Source organism: Sphaeramia orbicularis, chromosome 1 (genome assembly GCF_902148855.1).
Source record: "Sphaeramia orbicularis chromosome 1, fSphaOr1.1, whole genome shotgun sequence".
NCBI classification, from domain to species: Eukaryota; Metazoa; Chordata; class Actinopteri; order Kurtiformes; family Apogonidae; genus Sphaeramia; species Sphaeramia orbicularis.
Window position 1 is genome coordinate 8553624 of NC_043957.1, and position 27201 is coordinate 8580824.

Here is a 27201-nt window from a genome sequence, read left to right on the forward strand (position 1 = left end):
CACAGAATGAACAACACATCTCTCACATCAGAGTGGTTTTCAGTGGTCGTATAGTAGCATGGTTGGTTGTTTCTTCTGCAGAAGTTTAGTGCTGGTGCATGTTCCAAGTTCAGCGCCTCCTCCTCTCCTGGACCCGGTCTACCTTTGGGCCTCTGGGAGGGATCGGCCGGGCTCACATGGCACCGAGGGCGCAGCCACCACCAGTCCGTTGGTGCTGCGACACAGTAGAGCTTTGGTTGCTGTGGCGGCTGCCGTCGACGAGGACGGACTGCCGCCAGTTATGGTACCGTTGAGGTTCCAGTATGGCCGTTGCCGTGGTAACGAAGCCCGGCGGCGGGGGGCGGACACAGCGGCTGAACCACGGAGGCACACCGAGGGGAAACTCAGGCCCACCAGACAGCAACCCGGGCAAGAGAGGACCTCATCCTGTTCAGACGGGCCAGTGGGTTCTGAGCGGAGGACCTGGGCTCCGCTGTAACCGTTAGCCCGCCCGGCACCGCCCCACTGCACCGGCTGGACCAGGGCTGAGCCGTTGTTGTTGTCCAGTCGAGGCAGAGGAGGCAAAGAGGGCGGTCCGTTGGAGATGGGAAGCCCCCAACCGTTTGTCCGTAAAGAGGAGGTGGAGGTGAGCAGAGGTCGCGCTGGGGTGGAGTCCAGCGCCCTTTCTGCTGGTTCAGGAGACTTGGTGCAGTCCATGGGTTCTGTTAGACAAGTACTCTCCTCCTCCTCCTCCTCTTCTTCATCTAATCGCTCCAGAGACACCATCTCCAGCTCGACAGGAAAACCTGAAACCTCACCCACCTCCACCTCCACCTCCACCTCCTGCTGCTGCTGCTTTACCGACTCTCCCTCCTCCCTCTCCTCCACACGCTCCACCTCCTCATCTTCATCCTTCTTCCTCACTGCATCGTCCTCTGTTGCCTCTTCATCAAGCTGTCCATCCTCCTCCTTTACCTCCTCCCCATCTCGGCCACTTGGCAAAGCCACAGTCCGGCCGAGTTCTGGGGTACAGGGCAGCGACTGGCACCTCCTCGGTGGCGCCCGCATTCCCGGTGTTGCCCTGAAAAGGTGGGGGGAGGCGCAGGGGTCACGCAGAGCCGGCAGTGTGAAGGTCAAGGAGATGACCGACTTACTGGGTGTGTCTAAAAGTTTACACCTCCCCCCGTTCAGGTCCTGTCTGAGGGAGAAGGGGTTGACCCTGGCAGGAGTCCCCAGCAGAGGTGGGGTTAAAGTGGCTGGAGGTAACATGTCTGACTGACTCCTCGCCAAGCCCTGCCGCTGTTGGCTGCGGTCGCCATAGTGACAGGGAGAGCTGCGGCGGCGGTACGGGCTGATGTCAACCACAACGGGCTCTGAGATGGAGACATAAAAGAAAACATTTCAGAGATTTGTAAAGGATGAGTGATATGATAATAGAAGAACATCATTTCACATTTAATGTTTGTTTTTTGTGCTGCTTCGTGTTTTCTATACAACACAGATTCAGACAGGAAGTCTGTACACAATCAAAAACAGAAGAATGAACATGATGCAGAACCGATTCCAAACAGTTCTTTAGTGCAACTGTTGATAACATAAACAGTACAGAAAACAGGTGATTTGTGGTTTTACTGTGGCTGTTTTCTGTCTAAAAACAGAGCTAAGCTAACAAAGCTAAGCTAACAGAGCTGTAATGCAAACTATCAGCTGATGCAACACATGGAGACTGTAAGACAAAGTGTGGGTATGAGTTTTAATTTGAAGAAGAAAACCTGATACCATAATACAGATATGTAGAAACAGTGAGTTTTGTTTTTTTTTAAACAGGGTGTTCATAAAGTCCTTACACTTTAACAAATTTATTACAAAAGCAAATGAATAGACAAATCTGTGGAAATTATAACAAAATGAAAAGTTGATATTGACATGTTTTTGCCTCATTTAATCCACCTCTATATGAGACCATTAGTCATCCAGATGGTACTGGATTTGTTTCCATGTTGGTTGTAGCTAGACTCATCAGTGCTGACAAGGACATCAGTGATCTTTTACTTCAGGTCATTGATGTCTTGTATCTTTGTTCGATACACAATGTCTTTAACACAACCCTATAGAAAGAAATCCAGGGCAGTGATATCTGGTGAATGAGGTGGACAGGGCCACCGGTCTGGAAATGTTTGATTTAGGAACCCACCAACATACAATCCCCAGTGTGGTTTTGGACCATCTTGGTGGAAAATGATGGTTGGTTGAAGGTCATCGAGTTGTGGTGCCACTGATTCAGTCAAAAGGGCAAAGAAAACATTTGCAGTAATTGATCTCTCATTGAAGAGTAAATAGAAAAATTCTGATTAACACAACTGATCAGTGACTTTTGTAATATTTTTTTTTTAATTGTAGAGACTTTGTGGACACCCTGTATACAGTGTATGCAGTGACTCAGTCTGTGGATACATAGCACTAATTCATCCTGATTATATTCTGGTACCAGACACCCCCCTGCTGGTGAGCGTTTGGAACATCAATACTACATTTAACGTAATACAGATTCACCGGAGAGTTACTTTTATAAATTCACATAACAATTGTCCACAACATACTTATTTCAACATTTTTTTTTTTTATTCTTGCTATAAAATCTCAGACACTTTCTGTGATACGTGGAAACCTTTTCTAATGCACATAGAGAATTTGGATGCCACCCATATTGCTGTTGTGTCGGACTGACCCTTTATTATAGAGAACTTAGGATTCGTATGGACCACTTCTGCTCTATTTGCATTCATAATTTAAAAATATATTCCCCTTTTCTTTCACAATGTATACAATATATGTGGCTGTATGCAGAATCAAAGCCAATCTGCTAAATGGTACAGTGATTTTTTTCTTTTTTTTTTTTCCAGGAGTGGGGCTCTGTTGGAGCATGGGTGGGAAGCAGGGGGTGGGGATTGTTCTTGTTTGTATTGACTCATGTCTGTACAGTCTCTGCATAAATACCAATAAAAAGACTTTGAGCAAAAAAAAAAAAAAAAATCTCAGACACAATTAATCGATGATGAATACTTGCTGAGGAGTATTTTAAAGAGCTGTTGCTTCAGTATTAACACTGCTGAATGAGATCCATTTACCGAGAGCGATGGGTGTCTCCACCTCCGGCTCCACCTCCATCCCCTCTAGTGTGTAGACAATATCAGCGAACGACGGACGCCGCTCTGCGCTCATCTGAAACAGGAAGAAGATGGCCAGATGGTCATTTTTTTAAAGATAAGTTACATCTAATGCATTCACATTAATGAGACATCAACACGTATATACTCACGTTACAGCAGGTGACAGCCAGGCTGAAGAAGGCAGGAGGACAGTCACCGACCATGTTCTCAAACGCCTCCACGTCCAGACCGAAGTCCTGCTCAGACAGACACACAGCATTCCACGTCTTTCAGTTAAATAACATAAACTTTAAACTAATACAATTAAGATTTTACCACAGTATTAGGGATACTTGAGGTAAAATATAAAAGGGTAATAGTTCAAGAAAAAAAAAAAGATTTTCTCTGAGAATATAGTAGAAAATTTAGGAAAAAATAAAACATTTACAAGAAAAAAGCCTTGTTATAAATGATATGATGTAAATAAAGTCAAATGAAGCAATCGATGTTAGGTTTACATCCCAAGTAATTAATTATTATATGTAGTTTTTCCTTTTTTTTTTGGCTCTCAGTGACTTAAATATAAATTATAAAATATAAATAATAAATAAATATAAATATAACTTAGTCAGGTTTAAGAAAACATCGTGTTTGTTATGGAGACCGAGTTAACTAGTTCCCTGTTTTTGATTCATTCTTGGCCTCTAGAAAGCTTTATATGAGCTGTTCATATCAAATGCATTTTCCATTTAATACTGGAATGTTTGGTTTGTTGTATGGAGTCCCTCTCAGTACATATTTAACCTTTTTTACTAAGCATTCTGAGAGATTATCAAAGTATGAAATGACGAAGATAAGACGACGATGAAACCACAGACTCATTTAAACAAGCACTGGTTCAGAGATCCACTATGTGCCCACAGTGGGTTAATTTATATGCTCATCATATTCAACTTTTTGCACTTTTTCTGATTTATCAGAAAAAGTATGTTGTGTATGTTAACGTAGATTCTAAGTATGTAAAAAAAAATTTCCATCTCCTCATTGAATGGTGATGGACGAGCCCAACAGCTTTGTTCTGAACAAACTGGATCCTGAAGCACTGGACCAAACTACAGAACATTAGTTGAGGTGAGATACAATTAATGACAGTACTACTTGTGTAAGGTTAATATCATGTGTAATCATAGTCATTCACAAGACATAAGGTCATAAGGTTTAACATCCACAAGGGCAAAAAAAAAAAAGCTTTGTCAAACATTAGCATCATAATCACAATAATAACCAGAGCAGTGACTCATATTGATGTTTTATCGTGTATTTTCATCATAATCTTCATAGTTTTCACTTCTTGCTTTGTCTTCTATTCGTTGGCTGATAAAAATAGAACCTGACTGCAAAGCATTGTGAAGATGTGCTGTAAAATCGCTGACATATCCTCGCTTCATCTTCCTCAGCTTTACAAGGTGTGGTCTTTAAAAAAGTTTTACTTGATCTTGAACAACTTGAGTCATTATTTCCATCTTGTTACAGGTTTTCAAAGTCAAAATGCAAAGCAAACACACTTTGATGTGATATTTCTGTTATGTATTTATGATTTTTCACACTATTATTGGATTTCAGTATTCACCCTGATGAGGATAGTAAAGATTTCTTCAACCCCTGAACTTGTAATTCTACTTTTGCACAGTTTCTTACCTCTGTCCTTGGTAAGAAATCAGGATCAGCTTCAATCCTGGCAATGATTTCACACAGAATGATGCCATACGCGAACACGTCCACCTGAGTAGAGACAGGAGGATACATGTCAGCTCTGGTCCATAAAAAATATTTAAACTTCTTCAACTAGGTCAGGGTCAGATTATAAATATTCTAAGTATTATTATAAGTACAAATGTAAGTTATGGTAAACAGATTTATATTTTCTATTGTAAAACTACATTGAGTGTATGTGTACGAGTACAAGCATGCAAGCAAACAATGAACATAAACCAAACTAAAGACTTCTGGTGTAATGTGTGTTGTAGTTAAGATGGAAATTTAGGCAAAAAAAAAACAAAACAGTGTAAGTCAGATACTGGTATGGAAGCCATGGTATTAGTGTTAGTATAGAAAGAGAAAGAAAATAGTGATAACAATAGCTATAAAAATAGAAGTGAAAAACAGGAAATTACACATTAGAAAGTACTAGTGGAAATAACTAATAAAGTCAAGTATATATAGTTTAATAATAGCAGAACGACTAATGATAATATAATAAAGTAACAACAACAACAACAACAACAACAATAATAATAATAATAATAATAATAATTATTATTATTATTATTATAAGCAGTAAGAAAAACTAAATTACCAACAAGCAAACATTGTACACTAGAATAAACAACAAACATTGCACCACAAAATTGCACAGTGCTTTATAAATAAAGTTTTGCTTTCTTAACCCATAAAGACCCAAATATTCACCAGTGACCAAAACCATCTAATGATCTAAAATGTTAAATAACTTTAGAGCCACTAATCCTATCACTACATGTAAATAATTGATGTAAAGTACAGTTTATCATCTTTTCATGGTCATCAGATATGACCCATTTGGATGTTCAGAGGCTCCATAGTTACTATGGAAACACCGTCATCTTCTACAACACTGATTCACCAGTAAAACCCATGAAGTTGGATCAATGACAGTGGATGGAGGAACTTGGTTTATGTTCAGTGAATGATTCATTTGACTAAAAGTCACTTTTTCCTCAAGTTTTCTCTGTTTTTGTAATGATAACTCTCAAATGTCATCTCAGCATGATGATTAAAGTACATGATCAGTAAAATAAATAATGGAAAATACTTGATTTTCACTGAAAAAAATGCAAAATGGAGAGGATAATATTATGATAAATGGGAAATAAATCACGTAAGAAAGGTTAAGTTGATAGAGAAATGTATTTGGGAACTAACACAAAAGAAGCACTGGGTCTTTATGGGTTAAACCATACTGTAGATGAATCAGTTATACCTTCTCATCATACAACTCTCCTCTCAGAACTTCTGGAGCCATCCAGTAGGGGGAGCCCACGATGGCCAGAGGCTGCTTCTCCACACCATCACTGTACACATACCATGAAAACACCAAATGAATGCACTAGTGCCATATTATTATTTAAAAAAAACAAAACAATCCAAAATGATAAAGCTGTGACGTCCACATCAATCATAAATGTGTTTCCTGTGTGTTAACGTTCAGACTGTCACTGCTCGTCTTCAGACTGAGGTCACTATGATGTCAGAGCGTGAGGCTGAATGCAGGTCTTTATGTGGGTTTGTGATACGACCACAGCACCAGCACCACATCAGCCCTGAGGTTTTCCTTCCACTGACCTGTAGTTGGGGATCTTCTCTGCCAGGCCGAAGTCTCCAACCACCGCGGTGAACATGCCGCTGTCACAGCGAACCAGGCAGTTCTATACCGAAAACACACACACACACACACACACACACACACACACACATTAGATCTCCATGTGGTCAGTCAAACTCTGTCCTGTCCTTCTGACCTACAGCGGTTTGTGAACATGGACAGTAAAGTCAAAACGCCTGCAGGACTGCTGTTGTAGCAAAGTAGTAATGACCATTTTTCTGCATTTCTCAGTCTCTTTATCAAGATACTTACAACTGTAATAAACAGGGAATATGCAAACTGCATTAAAACATGAAATTATAGAAGAAATATGAATATTACAGAAGATGTATGATGTGCATGCTCTGCACAGAGACGAGTCTGAGGTAAACTCTAAGATGATCAGAAGGAATCTTGGCATAAGAACACAAAATGATTTAAAGGGGTCATATTTTACTAAACCCACTTTTATTAGTCTTTGGTTCATTTATTTGTGTATTTGGACCCTAATAGTTCATACAGTTTGAATTTGAACCCTCCAGGTGCTGCAAAGCTATCTTTAAATCAATTTTGGCAAAAATCTTGTGGATTTCTACAACCCGTTTTAATTCCTGCTTAATTTGTTACATTTTATAACTGGTTACGTTACGACATTTGCACATATAAGGTCAAGACTTCTAACAAACATTTCCCCAAGTACAACATAATTGTTTATCAGCAGCAGCGGTTGTATTCAAGTAATTCAAGATTTTTTTGCTTAATTCAAGCAAAAAAATCTGTCAATGGAACAAGTATAAATGATCTTGGTAAGATTTCTTGAAATAAGATTTTCAAAATCTATCGTCTAAAAATAAGCTCTTATATCTCACTTACAAGTTACTCTTTAGGTGATTATGTCTTATTTTAAGTGTGATGAGATATTTTGATTAGAAATGAGAAAAATACACTTGGTAAGATTTAGATTTTTGCAGTGTACTGTCATCAGACTGGGGGCTACAGCAGGATACTAGCCATATTGGCTGAAGCTGCCCTTTTTACTGTTACTGACACAGTTAATTAATTGGGATTGTCTACGGTATAATAAACTAATAAACTAAGCTTCACTTGTATTCGACTCATCTCCTTCTGAAACGCTGTGCTGCAGTACCTTGGAGGTGAGGTCTCGGTGGAAGATACCCTTGCTGTGCAGGTACTGCAGCCCTCGGGCGATGTCCAGACTCAGACCGACCCTGACGGCCCAGGACAGGTGGAGGTCACTGTCCAGCAGCTGCTCCAGGTTCCCCCCGTTTATGTACTACAGGAACACAAAGACATGAAGCGACATCCACTGATGGATCTGAGTCTAATATCAATTATTAAAAATGCTGATACTGCGATATCTGTCTCTCTCTCTCTCTCTCTCTCACACACACACACACACACACACACACACACATATATTTATGTGCAGCTCAGCGGAGACACATGAATCATTTATTAGCTTCAAAGATACAAACACAGCTGTCAGTGTTAGGTCTGTCTTATGTCGTTACCATGGCTACCACCATCTCCCAGATGGTCCAGAGATATACAGCGGGTTAGCTGTACGTTTGATGGTGATGATAATAATGGAACAGTGCTTTACTCTGTGCTCATTCCTTTAAGATGAAGATTAAAGTGACTTTGAACAGCTGCTACTTCTTTTTACTTTCTGAATTTATGTTTGTATTTAAGTGCAAATGTCCAAATGTGTCAGATTGTTTCTATTTGTTCATTTTCATTTCCTAACATTATATACATTTCAGTCACAATTCATATAGAAATATATGCATATGAGCACATTTTTAAAAGGCATCAAATCTAGTGGTTTGTTCTGCTACTGATCATTTCAACATGTTAAATATAGGCAAAAACACTGGATCTCACACAGGAACATGTTCCTGTTCTTACAACTTAGAACTGCTGAAAACTGTTTAAATGACTCCATAAATATAAAAATATATATAATTTAATCTACAACAAATTTGTGAAAAACTTGGGTTACAATCACTGAAAATAATTCCAAAGGTTTGAACTATATTTGTACCAGCAATAGTATAAAAATAATCAAAAGATAATCACTCATATGAGGTGTTCAACAATGAATTTGCCAATATGAGTGGTTTGTGGATGAGGCCTAGAGGCTCTGATCCAAACCATGTCCTGTTTCATCAAACCTGCTAAGATTTAAGAAGGTTTGACTGGTTTTGAATGACCTAAAATTATTAGAATGTTTAGAATAAAGAGCTGTGTTTTGCCAAAGATGCCAATTTATTGGATTATAAAGATATGAACTGAATGAATTCACACCAACAGGCTGGGGGATTTATATGACAACTACTGAGTCACTCTGCCGGCCTCCCATGGTGTGGAAAACTAACACCACGGGCCGTAGACCGAAGTGTCAGAAAGTGACCAGATCTGATGAGAACCATTAAGAAACAACTTTTAGGGTCAAAGAACGTGACTCAGTGATTATAGATAAAATCCCTGTCCTTGTTTCTCCAGCTGGAAATGAAAAGAATAGAGTTCGATGCAGAAATGTCAGCGTTTCTTCTACACAGGTGAGTTTGGTTACCAGGCTTATGAAGGGATAAAGTTATTATGTGATGTTATTATCTTTGCTAAGTTGCTGTTTGTTGATCCATGGTTCAGACTAAACTGTGACAGTTCTGACCTTGTTCTCTGAATTTCAAATAGATCTTTAGTTCAGCTATTGACAACACAAACTAAACAGAAAACAGATGTGATTAGTGGTTTTACTGTGGCTGTTTTCTGTCTAAAAACAGAGCTAAGCTAACAGAGCTAAGCTAACAGAGATATAACGTAAACTATCAGCTGATGCAGTACGTGGGGATTATAAGAGTGTTATTTTAACTGACTAAGTCTGTGTTTGAAGGAGGAAAATTGATGATACCATTATTCAGTGGGTAATTTGTTGGTGGTTTTGGTAGATGTGGGTGTGTTCTGGTTCACACTTTTCTCCTGCTTTAATAGCTGGATTCATTTTAGCTGTCAATACTACATTTAACCTCTTTAACTCCCTGTTTGGTGTGATTTTTTTTTTTTTTATATAGTACTGTATGTTAAAACAGCTGAAACAATATAAAGTTGCAAAATTAATGTCCTATAAAAACTGCATAGAATAGAATAGAATAGAATAGAATAGAATAGAATAGAATAGAATAGAATGAAATTTACAATACAGCAATTATTGCAGGTTGCACAAAATAATAATACAGCTGTTTCATGCATTGTATTAAAAGCTGTCATTATGCAAATAATGAAATTATTTATATTCTATATGCTCCAGATGGTAGAAAAAGAAGAAAAACTTCAATTCTCCTGCTAAATATATATTTTTGTGTGTTGTTTCGATTTTTTTTTTTTAATTTTTCAGAATTTTCTGTGATGCTGCAAATGAAGCGGATGTGATGCAAGAACAGGTTCAGACTTCTGAGTGTTATCATGATCATCATCATTATTATCAAGGAAGAATGAGAAAAACAGTAAAAGCACAGCAGTGAAAACATTTTAACATGAAAAACATATTTGGAGAGTAGATGTACCTCAGTCAGAGCATGGAGTTGACCCTCGTGCACACAAACACCCAGAAACCTGAGGAGACGTGAAGACACATCGGTTATGGTTAGATGGTTAGTTTTGTCAGAAAAGAAGAACATGTTTCCTGAACCTTATGATAAAACATTTCTCTGCAGCCAAGACAGCGACAACCTGTTCCTGTTGATCTCAGGCCTATGGTAAGTGATGCATCTGTGCTGTCAGTAGGTTTGTCACTTATCAAACTGTTTCTTCTTGCACAATATGAGTGTGATAAATACCGGAGAATGTTAGGATGGCAAAGCCTGTTCATCAGCTGAACCTCTCGGAGCATGTTCGCCTTGTTGCTCGCCAACGTGTTCATTTTTAGCGCCATCACCTGTCCTGTGATTCGATGCTGCACCTATAAAAACCAGAAAAGTTTACAATAAGAAAACAGGTCAGAGTTTGTAAAAAAAAAAAAAAAAATCAAAAAAATCATGGGAGGGAATGGTTCTAGGACCCAAAAAAAGAGTTTGTTTGAGGTGCTCTTTGGAAAAAGGGATTCATGAAGTAGACATGACCAATAGGAACCTGCCAACTGGGCATAAAGGTAATGGCCTGCAGAGGCCCAGTTGGCAGGTTCCTATTGGTCAGGACCTACTTTAAAAGAACCTACAGTTTTCCAGGCCTTTGTTTTGTTTGACTTCCTGATGAAGGCTTGAAACCGAAATGTGTTGAAGTGTTTTTTTTAAGGTCTATATATGACCATGCCATGAGAATAAAGGCATTTTAATGCTTAAAGAGAGTGCCTTGGAGGTCACAGTTTGTGTTTAGTCAGTGTATAATGCAGTCAGGATCGGCTCCATTACAGCAAAGACCAAACATCCTAAGTATGTCTGAAATCTACTCTACATACACCTGCATTATATGAGACATAAAACCTGTACAGCAAGAAATATTCATCTTAATTTCACAAGTTAAAGCAGCAAATCACAACAAAGATCATATCAAGGCATCACATTAATCCCGTAAATGTTTCATTATGTTACCTGAATAATAAGGTTGACTTTTTTTTTCTGATATAGTAATGATAGTTTATAAAAGGAAAAAGAAGATAGCTGATAAACAGACTGAAATCATACTAGGAAAAATATGCTTTCCATGTCTGCAAATATCTATCACTAAATCCTTCTCTTATTAGAAAGTGACCTGAACATCTACAGTTCTGTGCAAAAGTCCACTTTAAGATGTTGTTTTGACAAGATTATAATCTCCCATACCTATTTTGCATCTTATTTACTAAGACACAACAAGAAAATTAAGGGAAATCTTCTGCACATTATTAAGAACATACACAAATGACTGACTTCTACAGGCAATAGTTAGTATTTAGTTTGATCTGTGTTCACAATACAAAAATAAATAATAAAATAATAAAATACAGTCACCCACATGATAAGAAACACTTGATATGTGTTGAATTACAGCTGGTAAAAACACCACAAAATTGGTGCAATAATTATCACATCATCTGCATAGAAGACTTCCACACATGTAAAAACTGCACACTTTGGTCTGATGTTTGTTTTTTAAATGCTGTTCTCATATTACTTATACATATTATACATATTTCATAATACACAAATAAATAGAAATATGTATACATAATATACATATTTCAGTTTGTATCTGCATGTTTCTATGAAACTAATCCCTAAAAACAGGACATGGGGGCTAAAAATTCAAAACAGATGTAAAGTAATATTATGAAGCAAGTTTGGAAGCCCTTTGGGTCTATTTTAAAAAGAAATACTTACTGAGATGAAAGGGAAACTATTTTTCAGATAAAACACATTTTATATATATATTTTTACATTATATTTAATACAAAAATCTGCATGTAATATGGTTAAAAGGACACGAAAATTATGTGCTACTATTTTTTCGAATATCTCTTTATTCTCTCACAGGTACATTTAGGGAATTGAACTAATTGTGCAAGGCAGAGTGTTTGACAAAAATGACCGCTGTTGCAGAATCATTCAATTTATGTACATTGAACTGGACAGGTTCTGCATGTAACACCAGTGGACACAATAGGTTATATACAAAACCTGGAATGAGACTGAGACTCATGAAAAATCCGCATGTCTGGATAGGAAAAACTACTAGGATCATCAAATTTAACACAGTGTTCTTTATTTATAATCTATATAAGACCATTTACAGCCATTTTTCCACATCAAATGCACTGACACGTAGCTTTTCATGTCCCAATTTGGGTCCTATTTTTGACTCAAATATTTTATTAAAAAAATCATTAATTTTGGGATGGTTCAGTGTAAGAGTATAATTTTTTTTTTTGGTTTTATCTGAGGTCATCATTAGGTCCATCCTGGGGGGAAATATGTCTACATTTCTCTTTTATCATTGGGTCTAAAAAGCTGGAAAAGTGCCAGGTACCAAAATGAACCCAGTTTCATAGAAGCACCCATCTGACAAATGCATATGCACATTTTAAAATGTCATTAAATTCTTGCTAAAACAACAAACCTAATGGTGACCTTTGACTTTTCACAGTTATGCAAGTAGAAGGAATAAATATCTAAAGACATAAATCTGAACCACTGAGTAACTAACTCAGTAAATGTAAAGCTAAGCATCAGTTCTACATGTGTCTGTCTTCGGGTTTGGTCTTTAACTCCGTGTACGTCACCATGTGCTGGACATGTGGAGTCTGGTCATGCGTGTCCGTGGGTGGGTGGGTGGGTCATTGACTGGTAACTTAACTGGCCTACAAAGTTCAGACAGTGTCTGGGCCTGCGAGTGCATGCATCAGTGTTTGTCAATGTGTATGTGTGTGCGCTGTGTGTATTAATAGCGGCGCTCTAATAGGCTTTCTGGATTTCCCATCACTCCTGCTGATCTGCACAAATCCATCAGGCCGCTAGAGACCCAGTCCAGGATCTGGCAGGAGGCACGCACACACAACGTCACAGAGCAAGAGGACGGCGAGTTTATAGCGACCGTCAACCGCTGGTGTCATCATCATTAGTGCGTTGTCACTTTTTCTGATGTCACACCGTATAGGAAGGCCTTAACAACACCAGATAGTGGGTTTATCAGGGTTTTCTGCTGGTTCTCAGAGGGATTAGGGACTGTTTGGATTCCAGCATTACACTTAAGTTTGTGTTTGTGGAGCCAAGAAAAGCTTTCATTTCCTGCATCATTTTGGACCATTTTTATTATAATATGATTCAGTGCAAGAGTCTTAGACCACCTTCAGCTATGTTGCTTTACCGAGTTGTAATCAACATCTATTTTTCAGCATCATATTAACCCATAAAGATGCAGTGCTACTTTTGTGGCAGTTCCAAAATGAATTTTTCTCTCAATTTAACCTTTTTTTAAGTGATTTATCACCATTTATTGCAATAGTATCTTCTTCATTTTGCATTTTTTCAGTGTAAATCACGTATTTTCCAATATTTAATTCACTGATCATGTAGGTGTTCATTAAAGCTCAGATTGAAGTTGAGGCTTATTACATCAAGGACAGAGAAAACTGATGGAAAAGTGAATTTTCTGGCAACAATATCAAGAACTGAACATAAAAACAAATGTCGTCAACCAGTTCCATTGATCCAACTCCATGGGTTTTACTGGTGAATCAATGTTGTAGAAGATGACAGTGTTTCCATGGTAACTACAGAGCCTCTGAACGTCCAAATGGGTCATATCTGATGACCATGAAAAGAAGACAAACTGTATTTTACACCAATTATTTACATTGATTAATAGAATTAGCAGATCAACAGGTATTAAATATCTCAGATCAATAGATGATTTTGGTCGACAGGGGATGTTTGGGTCTCTATGGGTTAAAAACTCACAAAAAAAATCTGAACTTCATGACTTCAACAGTCAGTATTTAGTTTGATCTCTGTTCTACTGAATAAGGCTGCACTGCTAATTACTTGCATCATTTGCACAGAACCATAACTGGTACAATTATACCTCACTCAAACCCATTGGTTTCATCCACATTGTATATTATTTTGAAAAATTCAATTGTCCACTACACCTATATCTTACTTGCTTATGTTATTTTATTTTATTTCATTGTTTACTGCATGCTTCTTATCTACTCCATGTTCTATGTATGCACCAAACCACTGAAGCAAATTGCTAGAAATGTGAACCCTGTTTCCTTACATGGCAATAAACATGGTTCTGATTCTAATTCATGACAAACAATCAGCCAAACAACTACAAAAAAAAATAACATGTTGAAGATTAGTCTCATAAATCTCATATCGTCTGCATACTTATGGGTTGCAGACTTGTAAGTATACTAAGAACTTGATACTTTGGTCTGTTTTTTTCTGATATCTTTATTTTTTGATGCTGATCTTATATTTCCTATATATTTCAGTTCATATCCTGTTACAGTGACTGAGAAATGCATATGTGCATTATAATATACCAGGATCTTCCCAGAACAACAAGCCTACAGATGATTTAGCGGTGTAAGTGTAGACAAAAGGCATTAACCGTAAAAAAAAACCCAAAACAAAACAAAACAAAACCTTCACAGAAGAAGTCCAGTTAGAATCATTATATCTAAGGAGTTATTACCTCCACAAAGGAATTGTGGAGGTTATGTTTTTATCGGGGTTTGTCTGTTTGTTTGTCTGATAGCAAGATAACTCAAAAAGTTATGGACTGATTTGGATGCAATTTTTAGGAAATGTTGATACTGGCACAAGGAACAAATTATTAAATTTTGGTGGTGATCTGGGGGGGAGACGGACTGATCTGCCTTGGCGGAGGTCTGCGTTCTCTGAGTGCTTTTCTAGTTTTAGTTTAATTTGATGCTCCACACATTGATTTTAGATTGATTTGAGTGTTGATAATTAGCCTTATAATAATATGAAACTAAAAAAGCACTCGGAAAACGCAAAACAAGAAAAAGCATGAAACATTTTGTGGCCATTTTCACTGACAATGGAACCAACATAAGCCTAAATGTCATTTGGAATAATGATAATTATTTAAATATAGTTTTAAATTGTGATAATGATCCAGTCTGATGTTGTTGGTGTTGGACACAAACCAACAAACTGCTATGTTTTCAGGCTGGAGAGACAATAAATAGACAAAAGAAAACAACACAAATATTGTTGAAAAGAAAAAGAAAAAAAGAAGTAAAATGATAAGTATTGGTGGCTGTGTTTAAACAGAAGGATTAGAGGAATATTCATTCTCTAAAGTGACACAAAGAGCTTAGTAGGAGTATTGTCTTTTCCTGTTTATTTTCTGTTTTCCTTCTACAAATACAAATAAATCCCTGCTGGGTTTTTTCCTGCACGATCTTTCTTTATTTTGCTTCAGTCATGACATAATGTATTTATTCTACTTCTTTTTCTGGATGTATTATTTATTACATATGTGTATTTTTTCTCTTTCTAATGAAGAGTAAAAGTCTACCTGTAGTCAGCACCATGGACAGCTCCAGCTATGTCTGAATCACTGTATTTGAATAGAGGCTGATTACTGCTGTTTGCATGTGTATCTGGTATGATGTGAGTATTATTACTGTACTGTCTATAATCTCTCAGTTGAATGTTCGTTTTAATCACATTAACTGCCAACGGAGAAAGTCAGACATGTCGGATGAAGGGCTTATCAGTTTTATTACTGATTCAGCAGCACTCTGTCAATTTATTTATGTTTTTATTCAGAAAACAAGCTGGTTATCAAATTATTAGTTTGACTGTTTTTTTTAATCAATGCAACACCACTAATCACTGCAGATCTTTTAAGTCAGGGCTATCAAACTCATTTTAGTTCAGGGGCCACATACAGCTGAATATGAAATAAAGTGAGCCGGACCAGTAAAATAATACAAATAATAGGACAAGAACTTATAAATAATGTCAACTCCAAAGTTTTCTCTATGTTTTTGAGTGAAAAAGTAAAAATCTATAATGAAAATGTTTACATCTATGAACTATACTTGAACATAACATGAATATGAATCTGAAAATTCTTTTAAAAAATAAGTGCAATTTTAACAATATTATGCCTTAGTTTATCATTTATGCATGTACATTACAACTTACAGATCACAGTGGGTCTACAAATACACAAAATATTTAATCACAGGCAGAATATTGTTAAAAATCCACATATTTCTCTTAAAACATTTCAGGTTATTCACATTTTTTGTAAAAGACTATTCTGTGAATGTAAACATTTTTGTGTAATTTTACTTCTTTTACGCTAAAACAAAAAAGGAAAATTTGTGGTTTTTCACTATGTATAGGTTATTGCGATAGTATTTTACTGGTCTAACTCACTTTAGATTGAATTGTCCTAAAATGATCTTAACATCCTTGATTGTTAATATCTTCAGTGTAATTTTTGCTGAATTAGACCCTTTTCTGGGCTGGTTTTGGCTCCCGGGCCGCATATTTGACACATGTGTTTTAAGTGATGTCTGCAGAATCACAAACTGCTCCCAATCTGACTTTATGCAGCTTTAGATTTCTACTTTTGCACATTTTCCCGTCTACATTTGTCATGTAACAGATTTAGTTCCGTTTCAGATCAGGATGAACTGAGGAAAGTGAAGAAATGAAAGTTCTTATCTCCGACTGGCTCTTATCAGCAGCAGAATAAACACAGGGTAGATTGTATTTACTCTCATGTTGGTCTTGGACATCTGTGGGTTTATAACAGACCTACACCGAGATAAATTAAGTAGTAAAATAAGAGACAGTAAAAAGACAAAAACAACTGTATGAAGTATCACATATGGACTGAGCTGAGGTTTTAGTTTCACTGATGATTCAGATACAGAATCTTCTGCAGTTATTTACAACCACCGCTCTCCCTGGGTGTGAAGACTGTCAGATAAGAGCAGAGGGATGTGCTCTGGAATCCACTTGGTATAAACCATCACCAACACTCCCAACATTACACTGTATGTCTTTAATCCATAAAGACCCAAGCAACCACTGGCAGACAAAATCATCTACTAATATACAATGTTTAATAACTTCTGGTCCATTAATCCTATCATTCCATGTAAATAATTAGTGTAAAATGCAGTTTGTCATCTTTTCACGGTCATCAGATACGACCCATTTGGACGTTCAGAGGCTCTGCAGTTACCGTGAAAACACTGTCATCTTCTACAACATTGATTCACCATAAAACCCATGGAGTTGGATCAATGACAGTGGCCACATACAGCTCAATGTGATCTCAAATGGGCCGGACCAGTAAAATAATAACCTATAAATAGTGATCAAAATGTTTATTGTTGTTTTAGTATTTAAGTTAAATTACATTTTGAAAATGTACAAAACTTGAACAACCATATACAAAGTGAAATATCTTCTTAAAACATTTAATTTTGTTCATATTTGTTCGGGTTATTCACATTTTATTGTGATAAGCTAGTTTGTACATGTAAGTATTTTCATAATATAATTTTACCTTTTTCACATTAAACCAAGGAGAAAAACTGGTGGGTATTATGTGATTATTTTATTTTTATTTTGGATTTGTCATTATGTGGTTATTTTACTTATCACATTGAGCTGTATGTGGACCCTGAACACCCTTGACTGTTAATATTTTCAGTGTAATTCTTACACTTTGCAAATTCATCCTGTGGGCTGGATTGGACCATTTGATGGGCCAGTTTTAGCTCGCGGGCCTTATGTTTGACAACCAGGTTTAGTTCCTTTCATAGAGCAGGATGGACATTTATAGTTGTCTGTTGCAGATCAGAGGTTTATTTATAGTTGAGATCATAAATATTTCCTAAATGGTTGATGCAATCATTTTGTTAAACCCCTTGAATTAAAGCTGAAAGTCCAGACTTCAATTGCACTATTATATCCTTGTACTAAATTGTTATAATCAAATGTTATTTTATGTCTGTCCAAAACAGGTCTTGTTCGTAAGACATGCAGTCTTACAACAGGACTACTTATATAAATAAGGGTTAAAAATACAAAATCTGGTTTGTTTGATTTCAGATCCACTGTGGTATTACACAGAGGTAAAACCACAAAATACATGGACCTTGTCTAAATACTTATGCTCCTGAATGTATGTATTTACCAAGAGCCCGAAGAATCTAGTCTAATCAGAATAAATAAAAGCCTCATTTGACACTTGAGGTTCAGAGGTGTGGTTCAATATGAAAATATTATCACTAACAATGTGACGGTTCCTGTTTTGTTGAAATAAATATACTCTTTCTGCTCATGTTTGTCCCATGTTGTGGTAAAATTAGATGTGTTTTCAAGAACAGAAATACAGTTCAGTGAAGAACATAAAAGATTCAAGGACTTTAAAAAACCTCAAAACAACAAATATCTGAAAAGATGAACAAATTGATGAGTCTTCTTTTTGTTTTGATAAAAAAAAATCTTCCTCTTGTGTTATATTTCCAACAGATTAGTTGCTTCACAATGACTGAAACAGCTTTGCTTATGTAAAAAAATAACCTCTACCCTTATCCATTACCAATATGTCAGGATTATCCCATATCTGATCACAACATTTTCACTCTGGTAGAAGAACTATGGTCCCTTTAACACAACTGCAGATGAAAAATTAATTAGATGAGTCACATTGGCAGCCTGTGGAATTATATAATCATAAAAGGCTGCAGCTTTAAGGTGATTTCATCATGTCTCAAAATAGAAAATGAAAGTTGCTTGTTTTTTTTTTTTTTTAAATAGTACTTTAAGTTTGTATGTTTAACCCATAATGACCCAAACATCCACTATCATCTACTAATATACAGGGTGGGGAAGCAAAATTTACAATATTTTGAGGCAGGGATTGAAAGACAGTGTATGACCAATTAGTTTATTGAAAGTCATGAGAATTTATTTGCCACAAGAAAAGTGGCATGATAGAAAATGTTTTTATTCTATGTGTCCTCCTTCTTTCTCAATAACTGCCTTCACACGCTTCCTGAAACTTGCGCAAGTGTTCCTCAAATATTGGGGTGACAACTTCTCCCATTCTTCTTTAATAGCATCTTCCAGACTTTCTCGTAATAGTTTTGCTCATAGTCATTCTCTTCTTTCCATTATAAACAGTCTTTATGGACACTCCAACTATTTTTGAAATCTCCTTTGGTGTGACGAGTGCATTCAGCAAATCACACACTCTTTGATGTTTGCTTTCCTGATTACTCATATGGGCAAAAGTTTCTGAAAAGGTATGGATAATAGTGTTAGGTATGATTATGACATCAATATATGTTTGGTTTCAAAACAATTGATGTAGTGCCTGCTGAGAAAAAACAACTAAATGTTCATTGTAAATTTTGCTTCCCCACCCTGTACATGGTTTAATCCCTGTTGATCCACTAATATATGTAAATAATTGGTGTAAAATACAGTTCTTCATCTTTTCATGGTCATCAGATATGACCCATTTGGACGTTCAGAGGCTCCGTAGTTACCATGGAAACACTGTCACCTTCTACAACATTGATTCCCCAGTAAAACCCATGGAGTTAGATCAATGACAGTGAATGGACACACTCTGTTTATGTTCAGTTAATGATAGATTTTACTAAAAAAGTCACTATTTCTTCAGTTTTTTCTGTTTTTGATAAAATAACATTTGAATTTACTCTCAGTTTTAATTTACATCTACATGATCAGTAAATTAAATAAAGGAAAATACATAATTTACACTGAAAAAACTCAAACTAAAGAGAATAATATTACAATAAATGGTGATAGATCACTTATGAAAAGTTAAATATAGAGAATAAATAATTTGGGAAATGACACAAATGTCACACTGGGTCTTTATGGGTTAAACTGGAAAAAAAATGCATGTCCTAAAGTCATCCATATTATATTCATTTAACCAAACAGACTTGAATGATCATACTATGAAATGTTACTACCATTTGACTCCTTCACTAATACTCAGATGTGATGATTGATGTTATTTGGACCTCCATTTGTTTTAGTTTTGGGGTTATGGATGTATGGATGTTGTGGGCAGGGTTAAGTTCATCATGTAATGCACAGGTGTCAAACATGCGGCCCGGGGGCCAAATCTGGCCCGTTAGAGGGTCCAATCCGGCCCCTGGGATGAATTTGTGAAATGCAAAAATTACACTGAAGATTTTAACAAGCAAGGATGTTAAAATCAGTTTAATTCAGGTTCCACACACAGACCAATCACATCTCATTTGGGTCAGAACCAGTAAAATACTATCATAATAACCTATAAATAATGACAACTGCAGAGTTCATCTTTGCTTTAGTGTAAAAAAGTAAAATTGCACGATTTATATTAACAAAGTATCCTTTTTCAAAAAATTTGAATAATCTGAACAAATATGAACAACCTGAAATGTCTTAAGAGAAGTATGTGGAATTTTACCAGTATTCTGCCTGTTATTAAATGTTCTATGTATTTGTAATTGTAATGTCAGTTGTAATGCACATGTGTACATGATAAACTGAGGCAGAATATTGTTAAAATTGCACTTGTTTTTCTTAAGAGATTTCAATGTGTTCATGTTATTCAGATTTTTAAGGAAACTTTGTAGACATAAACATTATCATAGTGTCATTTTTCTTTTTTCACTCTTACTCTTTAACTGGTCCAGCCCACCTGAGATCATATCGGGGTGAATGTGGCCCCTGAACTAAAATGAGTTTGACACCCCTGATGTAATGCGATTAAAATCAAGTGAAGTGAATGTATACTCGGCATCAATAAAAACTTTACACTTATTTTTTTGTTGTTGTTTCTTATAAATACTTATTTGAACAATGATTTCTGGCTGAGTTCATTGTAAGAGCTCAGGGGATGTTGATGACCACTGAACTGTGACCATTTCTGACCTCCTCTGTATGCTGTCGTGTGATTGGCTGAAAAATGGATAAGGTGCCTTTCCTCAGTGGTCATTGCCAATCCTGTTTTTATCATCCTGGGACTAATATTGTCTAGAAAATGCCCCCAAAAGTGAAGAATAACCAGACTTCAAGGACGACGCCATGCCAAGATTATCTGAGAATCAACGTCAGCGTGCCTCGGACCCACAAACACCGCCCACAAATCCGGATCCTGCAACAGGATAATGCATGTCCTCGCACTGCTCTGGTCACTACAGTCTTCCTGGAGCCATGATCCAGCCTTTTGACCTGATCTGTCACCCATTGAGTTCCTCTGGGATCAGTTGATAATTTGTACATGTAAATATTTTTATAATGTAATTTTACTTTTTTCACATTAAACCAAGGAGAAAATTTGGAGTTGTCATTATTTATAGGGTGTTCTGTGATTATTTTTCTGTGGGATCAGTTGGGAGTTGGGGATCCAGATCCACTCCTACTCCAACAAATGTCCAGGAGTTGGTGATGGACTTACAGCAGGAGCGGCAGAACCCCCCTGCCCAGGAAAATATCAGATTAATAATACAGCTAGTTCTAGGCAAATGGCGCTCATACCATATACTGACTGCTGGGATTTTCAATTTTGTATTATTTTCATTTCAACAAGTTTATGGACCTTGATAGTGCAATAAACACACAGCATTCATTAAATTTCATGTTTAGAATTGAACAGCCGGTAAATCAAAGCAGAGTTGATTTGAAAAAATATATAATATAAAATAATTATGAAGCCCTCACAGTAACTTTCCTGAAGCCAAAGATTTTGTCCTGAAATGTGTTTGGTCCAGAACACAAAGTTATTCCATTTACTGTCATGAAAAAGAAAAAGAAAAAATACACAGTGTTACGAGGCTGGAATTAGACCATTTTGTCTTTTTCTCTGGAGAAATTTTCACTATAGATGTTGATGTATTTAATCATTAGTTGCTTTTCCATTGAACCTCAAATTGCGTGAAAATAACTCGTGCTAAAAATTTACCTAATTTTCGATTAAAAGTTTTTGTGCTCGCAAGAGGTGGTTTTTCGCAATTGGTATGTCACACAAAACTGCAATGGAAATACCTTTTTCCGGAACTAGAGTCACATGAATAAAAAAAACAACAACAAAAAAACAAAAACGGATGTTGACGGACGTTACATCAAGAGAAAAAGAAGAGTTTTAAAAGAAACATGGTGCGGTATGAGTGGACACACCAGGAAACTGAATCATTTTTTAATTTAGTACGGCCATTGAGGGGTAATATATAATAATAATGAATACATTTGTAAATCATCACAACATTTACGTTTGTTGCCATGTTTATAGAATGACCTCTCATGTCATCTCACGATAATAAATAAACAAATCATTGCATTTGTGATTTAATGGAAAAACCGACATTCTACACTTCTGTTTTTTTGACATTTAGTAAATATCGGTAAAGTTTTGCACAGATGTTCGATGGAAAAGCGACTATTGACACCTAATCGATGTAGATGAACAGGTTTAATTTCTTCAGTTTTCCTCCATTATTAAAACCTTCTTAAATGTCTGGTTTTTTGTTTTGAAACTGACTCAATGTAATTGTAAATGAAGGTATCAAATATAATTATTAAGCCCCCCCCCTCAAAAAAAAAATAATCAGGTGTAAAGTTTTCATTGATGCTGAGTGTACGTCGGCATACTGTCCCCTACAGACACGGTCACACAACATGCGTGTGTGTTAGCGTGTGAATAATCTCCTTAGTCTGGACAGTGAGACCTGTCCTCCAATCAACCGGTCACATGACCCATGAGCAGACGACCAGCACACAACCACACACGCCAACCAGGAAACACACAACAACCTGAACACATGTAACACAGTGAAACCAATGAGAAAAAAGGAGAGTTAAGAGAGAGGTTACGAAGGAAAGTAGAACGTGTCATTTCAGACACCTCAGACCTGGAACATTTACACATGAGCTGACGCCGATAATGATCAGGATCAATGTCAAATCATCTTTTTCTTCAAGGATAAAGCCTGATTATTGGTGATTTTTGAGTGAAAGATGAAGAATCCAGATGGTAATTTATGATTTAAATGAGCAGTAAAAGATGTAGTGAAACATAAACGATGTAACGAAATGATGAAAGTAACATAAATGATAAAAACATCATGACAAACATAACAAGGCAAAATGATGTAGAAGATGCAACAAGACAAAAACACAAAAAGATGTCACAAAACTAAAATGGTGTTAATATTGCAACGAGACAAAAGTACTGTAAAAAGGTGCAACAAAATGAAAGTGTCGCAATTCTTGCAGAAAGGTAAAAATGGAAAAAAAAAGGTAAAAATAAATAAATAAACACACTTAACATGACAAAAACATGAACGAGATGAAAATCTAAAAGACACAAAACAAAAAGGATGCAAAACATGACAAGATAAAAACATAAAAAAGCAACAAGACAAAAACTATAACCTGGACTGATAACTAGTGTTAGCTTTGCTGTTGTTTTATGTCTGGGTTTTGCTGCTGTGTCTTTATTAGATCCAACACATGGATCAAACTCATACATGATCAATAACCATGAGCTTTAAATACAAAGAGAAGCAGGATGACGTTATCTTATTTCAGTTTCGCTAGCAGCAAGCAACCATGAATACCATGACCGCTACGACATGAGAGAACTAAACATTATATAAAAATAACAGGATATCAGATACACTGCCCTACTCTGATGGAAAGAACAGTATTGATATTTTACATGTTTGTCCTGAACATGAACATCGGAGGTCTATTGCTCTACTTGTGTCTGAAATTTCAGAACTATTTTTCCAGGAATTTTCACTGACTTCCTTCGTTGGTATCATTGATAATGCCATGGTTTCATATAGTGTGTGCTGAAGCTTGACATGGGTAGCAACAGTAACTAAGGGGGGCGGGGCTTAGTGAAGGGTCTATTGGTGGTGTCTGTCTGAACTGTAGGAAATGAGATTATATTCCCTGGTTTTGTTTATGTACAAGTGGATACCAGACTGATTTAACCCAGAAAGACCCAAATATCCACCGCCGACCGAAACCATCAACTGATCTGAACTGTTTAATACCTATTGATCAACTAATCCTATCAATACATGTAAATAATTGATGTAAAATACAGTTTATCATCTTTTCATGGTCATTTGGCTGTTCAGAGACTCCATAGTTACCGTGGAAACACCGTCATCTTCTACAACATTGATTCACCAGTAAAACCCATGGAGTTGGAGGGAGATACTGGGTTTATGTTCAGTTAACAAGAGATTTTACTGGAAAATTAACTTTTTCTTCAGTTTTGTCTGTATTGATACAATAACTTTTCAATCTACTCTGAGTTTTCATGAACATCTACATGATCAGTCAATTAAATATAGGGAAAATACATTATTTACACTAAAATAATGCAAAATACAGAGGATAATATCATAATAAATGGTGATAAATCACTTAAGGAAGGTTAAAAAGAGAGAAAAATCCATTTAGGAGCTGCCATAAAAGTTGCACTGGGTCTGTATGGGTTAAAGAGGTCTTTTTTTTTTTTTTTTTAACTAAACCCACTTTTATTAGTCTTTGGTTCATTTATTTGTGTATTTGGACCCTAATAGTTCATACAGTTTGAATGTGAACCCTCCAGGTGCTGCAAAGATTTCTTTATATTCATTTTGGCAAAAATTGAGTGGATTTCTACAACCTGTTTTAATTCCTGCTTAATTTGTTACGTCTATAACTAGTTACGTCACAACATTTGCACATATATGGTCAAGACTTCCGATGAACATTTGTCAGAGAACACCATAAGTGTTTATCCACAGCAGCAGTTGTAGTCCATACTGAAAATATGTCCAGACTTGGAGCCGATTACTTAAAATGTTCAGTTGTTTGTTGTATTAACAAACACAAGTGGCTGAATGGGACAGAAAAGCATGGTCAACAACCTGGAGGGGGTGGGGTGTGAAATGGCTCATTTGCATTTAAAGGGCCAGCGCTCAAAATGACCTTTCTCATGTCAATTCTCAGAAATAGGGTTGAAGATGGACCTGTGGAGTTGAATTAATGAAGAATTCAGACCCAAGCAGAGCATTTACAGTTTATGTAGACCACAGGGAAATGTTTGAAAATGAAGAATTCCATTTAAAAAAGCTAAATATCACACCAGTTGAAGACATGGTGCACATAATTAGAATGGAGCCACCTCAGGAAAAACCCTGACCCCCTCAGCTCTGCAGCATGGTCTCACGCAGGCTTTACTTAATGGGATTGAGCTGCTCCAGTTCAGGATGTGTGCTGGAGGTGGGGGCATTTGAACCCCCCCGCCCCCCACCCTCCTGCTCAGCCCCTGGACGTTCAGACGTAATCACATTCACACAGAGGACCAGGTGAACCCAGGGTCACGTACCTTGAAGACCTCGGAGAAGAACCCCGAGCCGATCTTCTCGCAGAAGAAGTCATCGATGCGGGCCAGACTGGACACGGCGCTCCTCAGGGCCCGGTAGGATGACGGCCGTATCCGGTTCGGTGCATGGATGCTGTGGAGCGGCATGTCATCTGGCCCTCCATGACCTTCCTCAGGGTCACAGAAGCAGCATTCGGCGTGGTAGTCCATGGCTACGCTCCGCCCTCACCCAGTGGGGGAACCACAGTAGTTAGACCACAGTAGTCCTGGACCTGACCATCATGGTGTCACAAAGATCAAAGCTGCTCCTGAGTCGTGAATCTTTGAGAATCTGCTGCGGCATCAGATCCAGAGGTCCAACATGATGAGTGGAAGTAATGTGAAGAAAGTCCTCAGGAGAAAAACATTATCTGTGTTTATCTACTGAGTCACTGTCGACCAATCTCACCATTATGTACTCAACTGATCAATAAACTGTTTGGTCTATAATAGAATATAATGCAAAAATATCAGTCAGAGTTTCCTGAAGCCAAAGATTTTGTTCTGAAATGTCTTGTTTGGTCCAGAACATAAAGTTATTCCATTTACTGTCATGAAAAATAATAAATATTCAGTGTTAAGAAGCTGGAATTACACCATTTTGCCTTTTTATCTTGAGATTTTTTTCCACTATAGATGTTGATTAATTCAATCAATTTAGTCTTAATTTCTCCAGTTTTCTTCAGTTGTTAAAACCTTCTTAAAAGTCTTTTCTTTGTTTTGAAACTGACTCGGGGTCATTGTAAATAAAGGTACCAGGGGTTCATCCCCCTTTACCCGCATTGTCAAAATCCCTTCAGAGAGACTCAGACACAAATAAAACCTGGATGACGGTTTGACGTGACAGAAATCAAAATCCCCGGTGTCCGTGAACGCGTCTTCACCGTGCAGCCGGTACGTGAAGGGGCCGGGTTCCTTCCGTCATGCCGTTAATATGGATGGTTGAATGATGCTGCCAGGAGAGGATAAGAGGCTGAGCAGCCAGCTGCCAGGAGAGCGTCCCTGTGGAAGGACAAAATACGGCTTTTATAGGAAACAGCAGCGGCCGACCATCCACCAGCAAACAGCAAAAAAATCACAGAAATAAAAAGGAATATTTCATAAAACACACGCAGATTTTTACAGTGTTTTATATGATCTGTAGACTGGGAATGAGCGACATAACCTCCACCGGATCCATCGACCTGCTCACTTAGAATAAACCTCTACAATAAAAATGATATTTATATTGACAATGATAATAATCACACGGTTTTTCCCTTTGAAATAAATGCAGTGATCCCATTAGAAGGATGTGGATTCACCCCAACCTGTAGGAGAAAATGAAAATAAAATAAAATAATAAAAAAGCCTTGTCGGGTCCGGACGGAGCTGTCATTGACAGACGGGCTGCGGGTCTTACCTCAGCCGGTCTACCGTCGGTCTGGATGGGAACTGGATCGAGACGGTCCGGGTGGAGGACGAAGCCCGGAGCCATAAACACCGTCCGTCAGTCCGGTAGCGTCAGATAATCCCGTCTGGATCCCAGCCGCTTGTTGGGACGGCCACCATAACGAAGCAGACCCGAGTCAATCCGAAGAGACCCGAAGACCACTTCCGGTACTGCCTTTTACAATAAGAGCCAACGTGTGGCGACACCTACTTATGTTTACCAGTGAGATGACGTAAATGAACTATCTCTCCAATATTTAACACAATATTACCTATTACAGC

The 27201-nt window shown here is 37.2% G+C and overlaps 1 protein-coding gene across 1 annotated transcript; it reads right to left on the bottom strand.

Moving 5' to 3' along the window:
- Positions 1 to 27068, bottom strand: tesk1a (testis associated actin remodelling kinase 1a). Its single transcript, XM_030135716.1, has 11 exons — positions 26891 to 27068; positions 25453 to 26490; positions 10389 to 10510; positions 10116 to 10164; positions 7676 to 7822; positions 6510 to 6592; positions 6148 to 6238; positions 4827 to 4910; positions 3299 to 3385; positions 3108 to 3201; positions 1 to 1352 (listed from the first exon to the last, which is right to left on the bottom strand). Exons 2-11 carry the CDS (start codon positions 25657 to 25659, stop codon positions 139 to 141), a joined length of 2178 nt encoding a protein of 725 aa, XP_029991576.1. The 5' UTR covers positions 25660 to 26490; positions 26891 to 27068; the 3' UTR covers positions 1 to 138.
- Between the last annotated feature and the right edge of the window lie 133 nt (positions 27069 to 27201).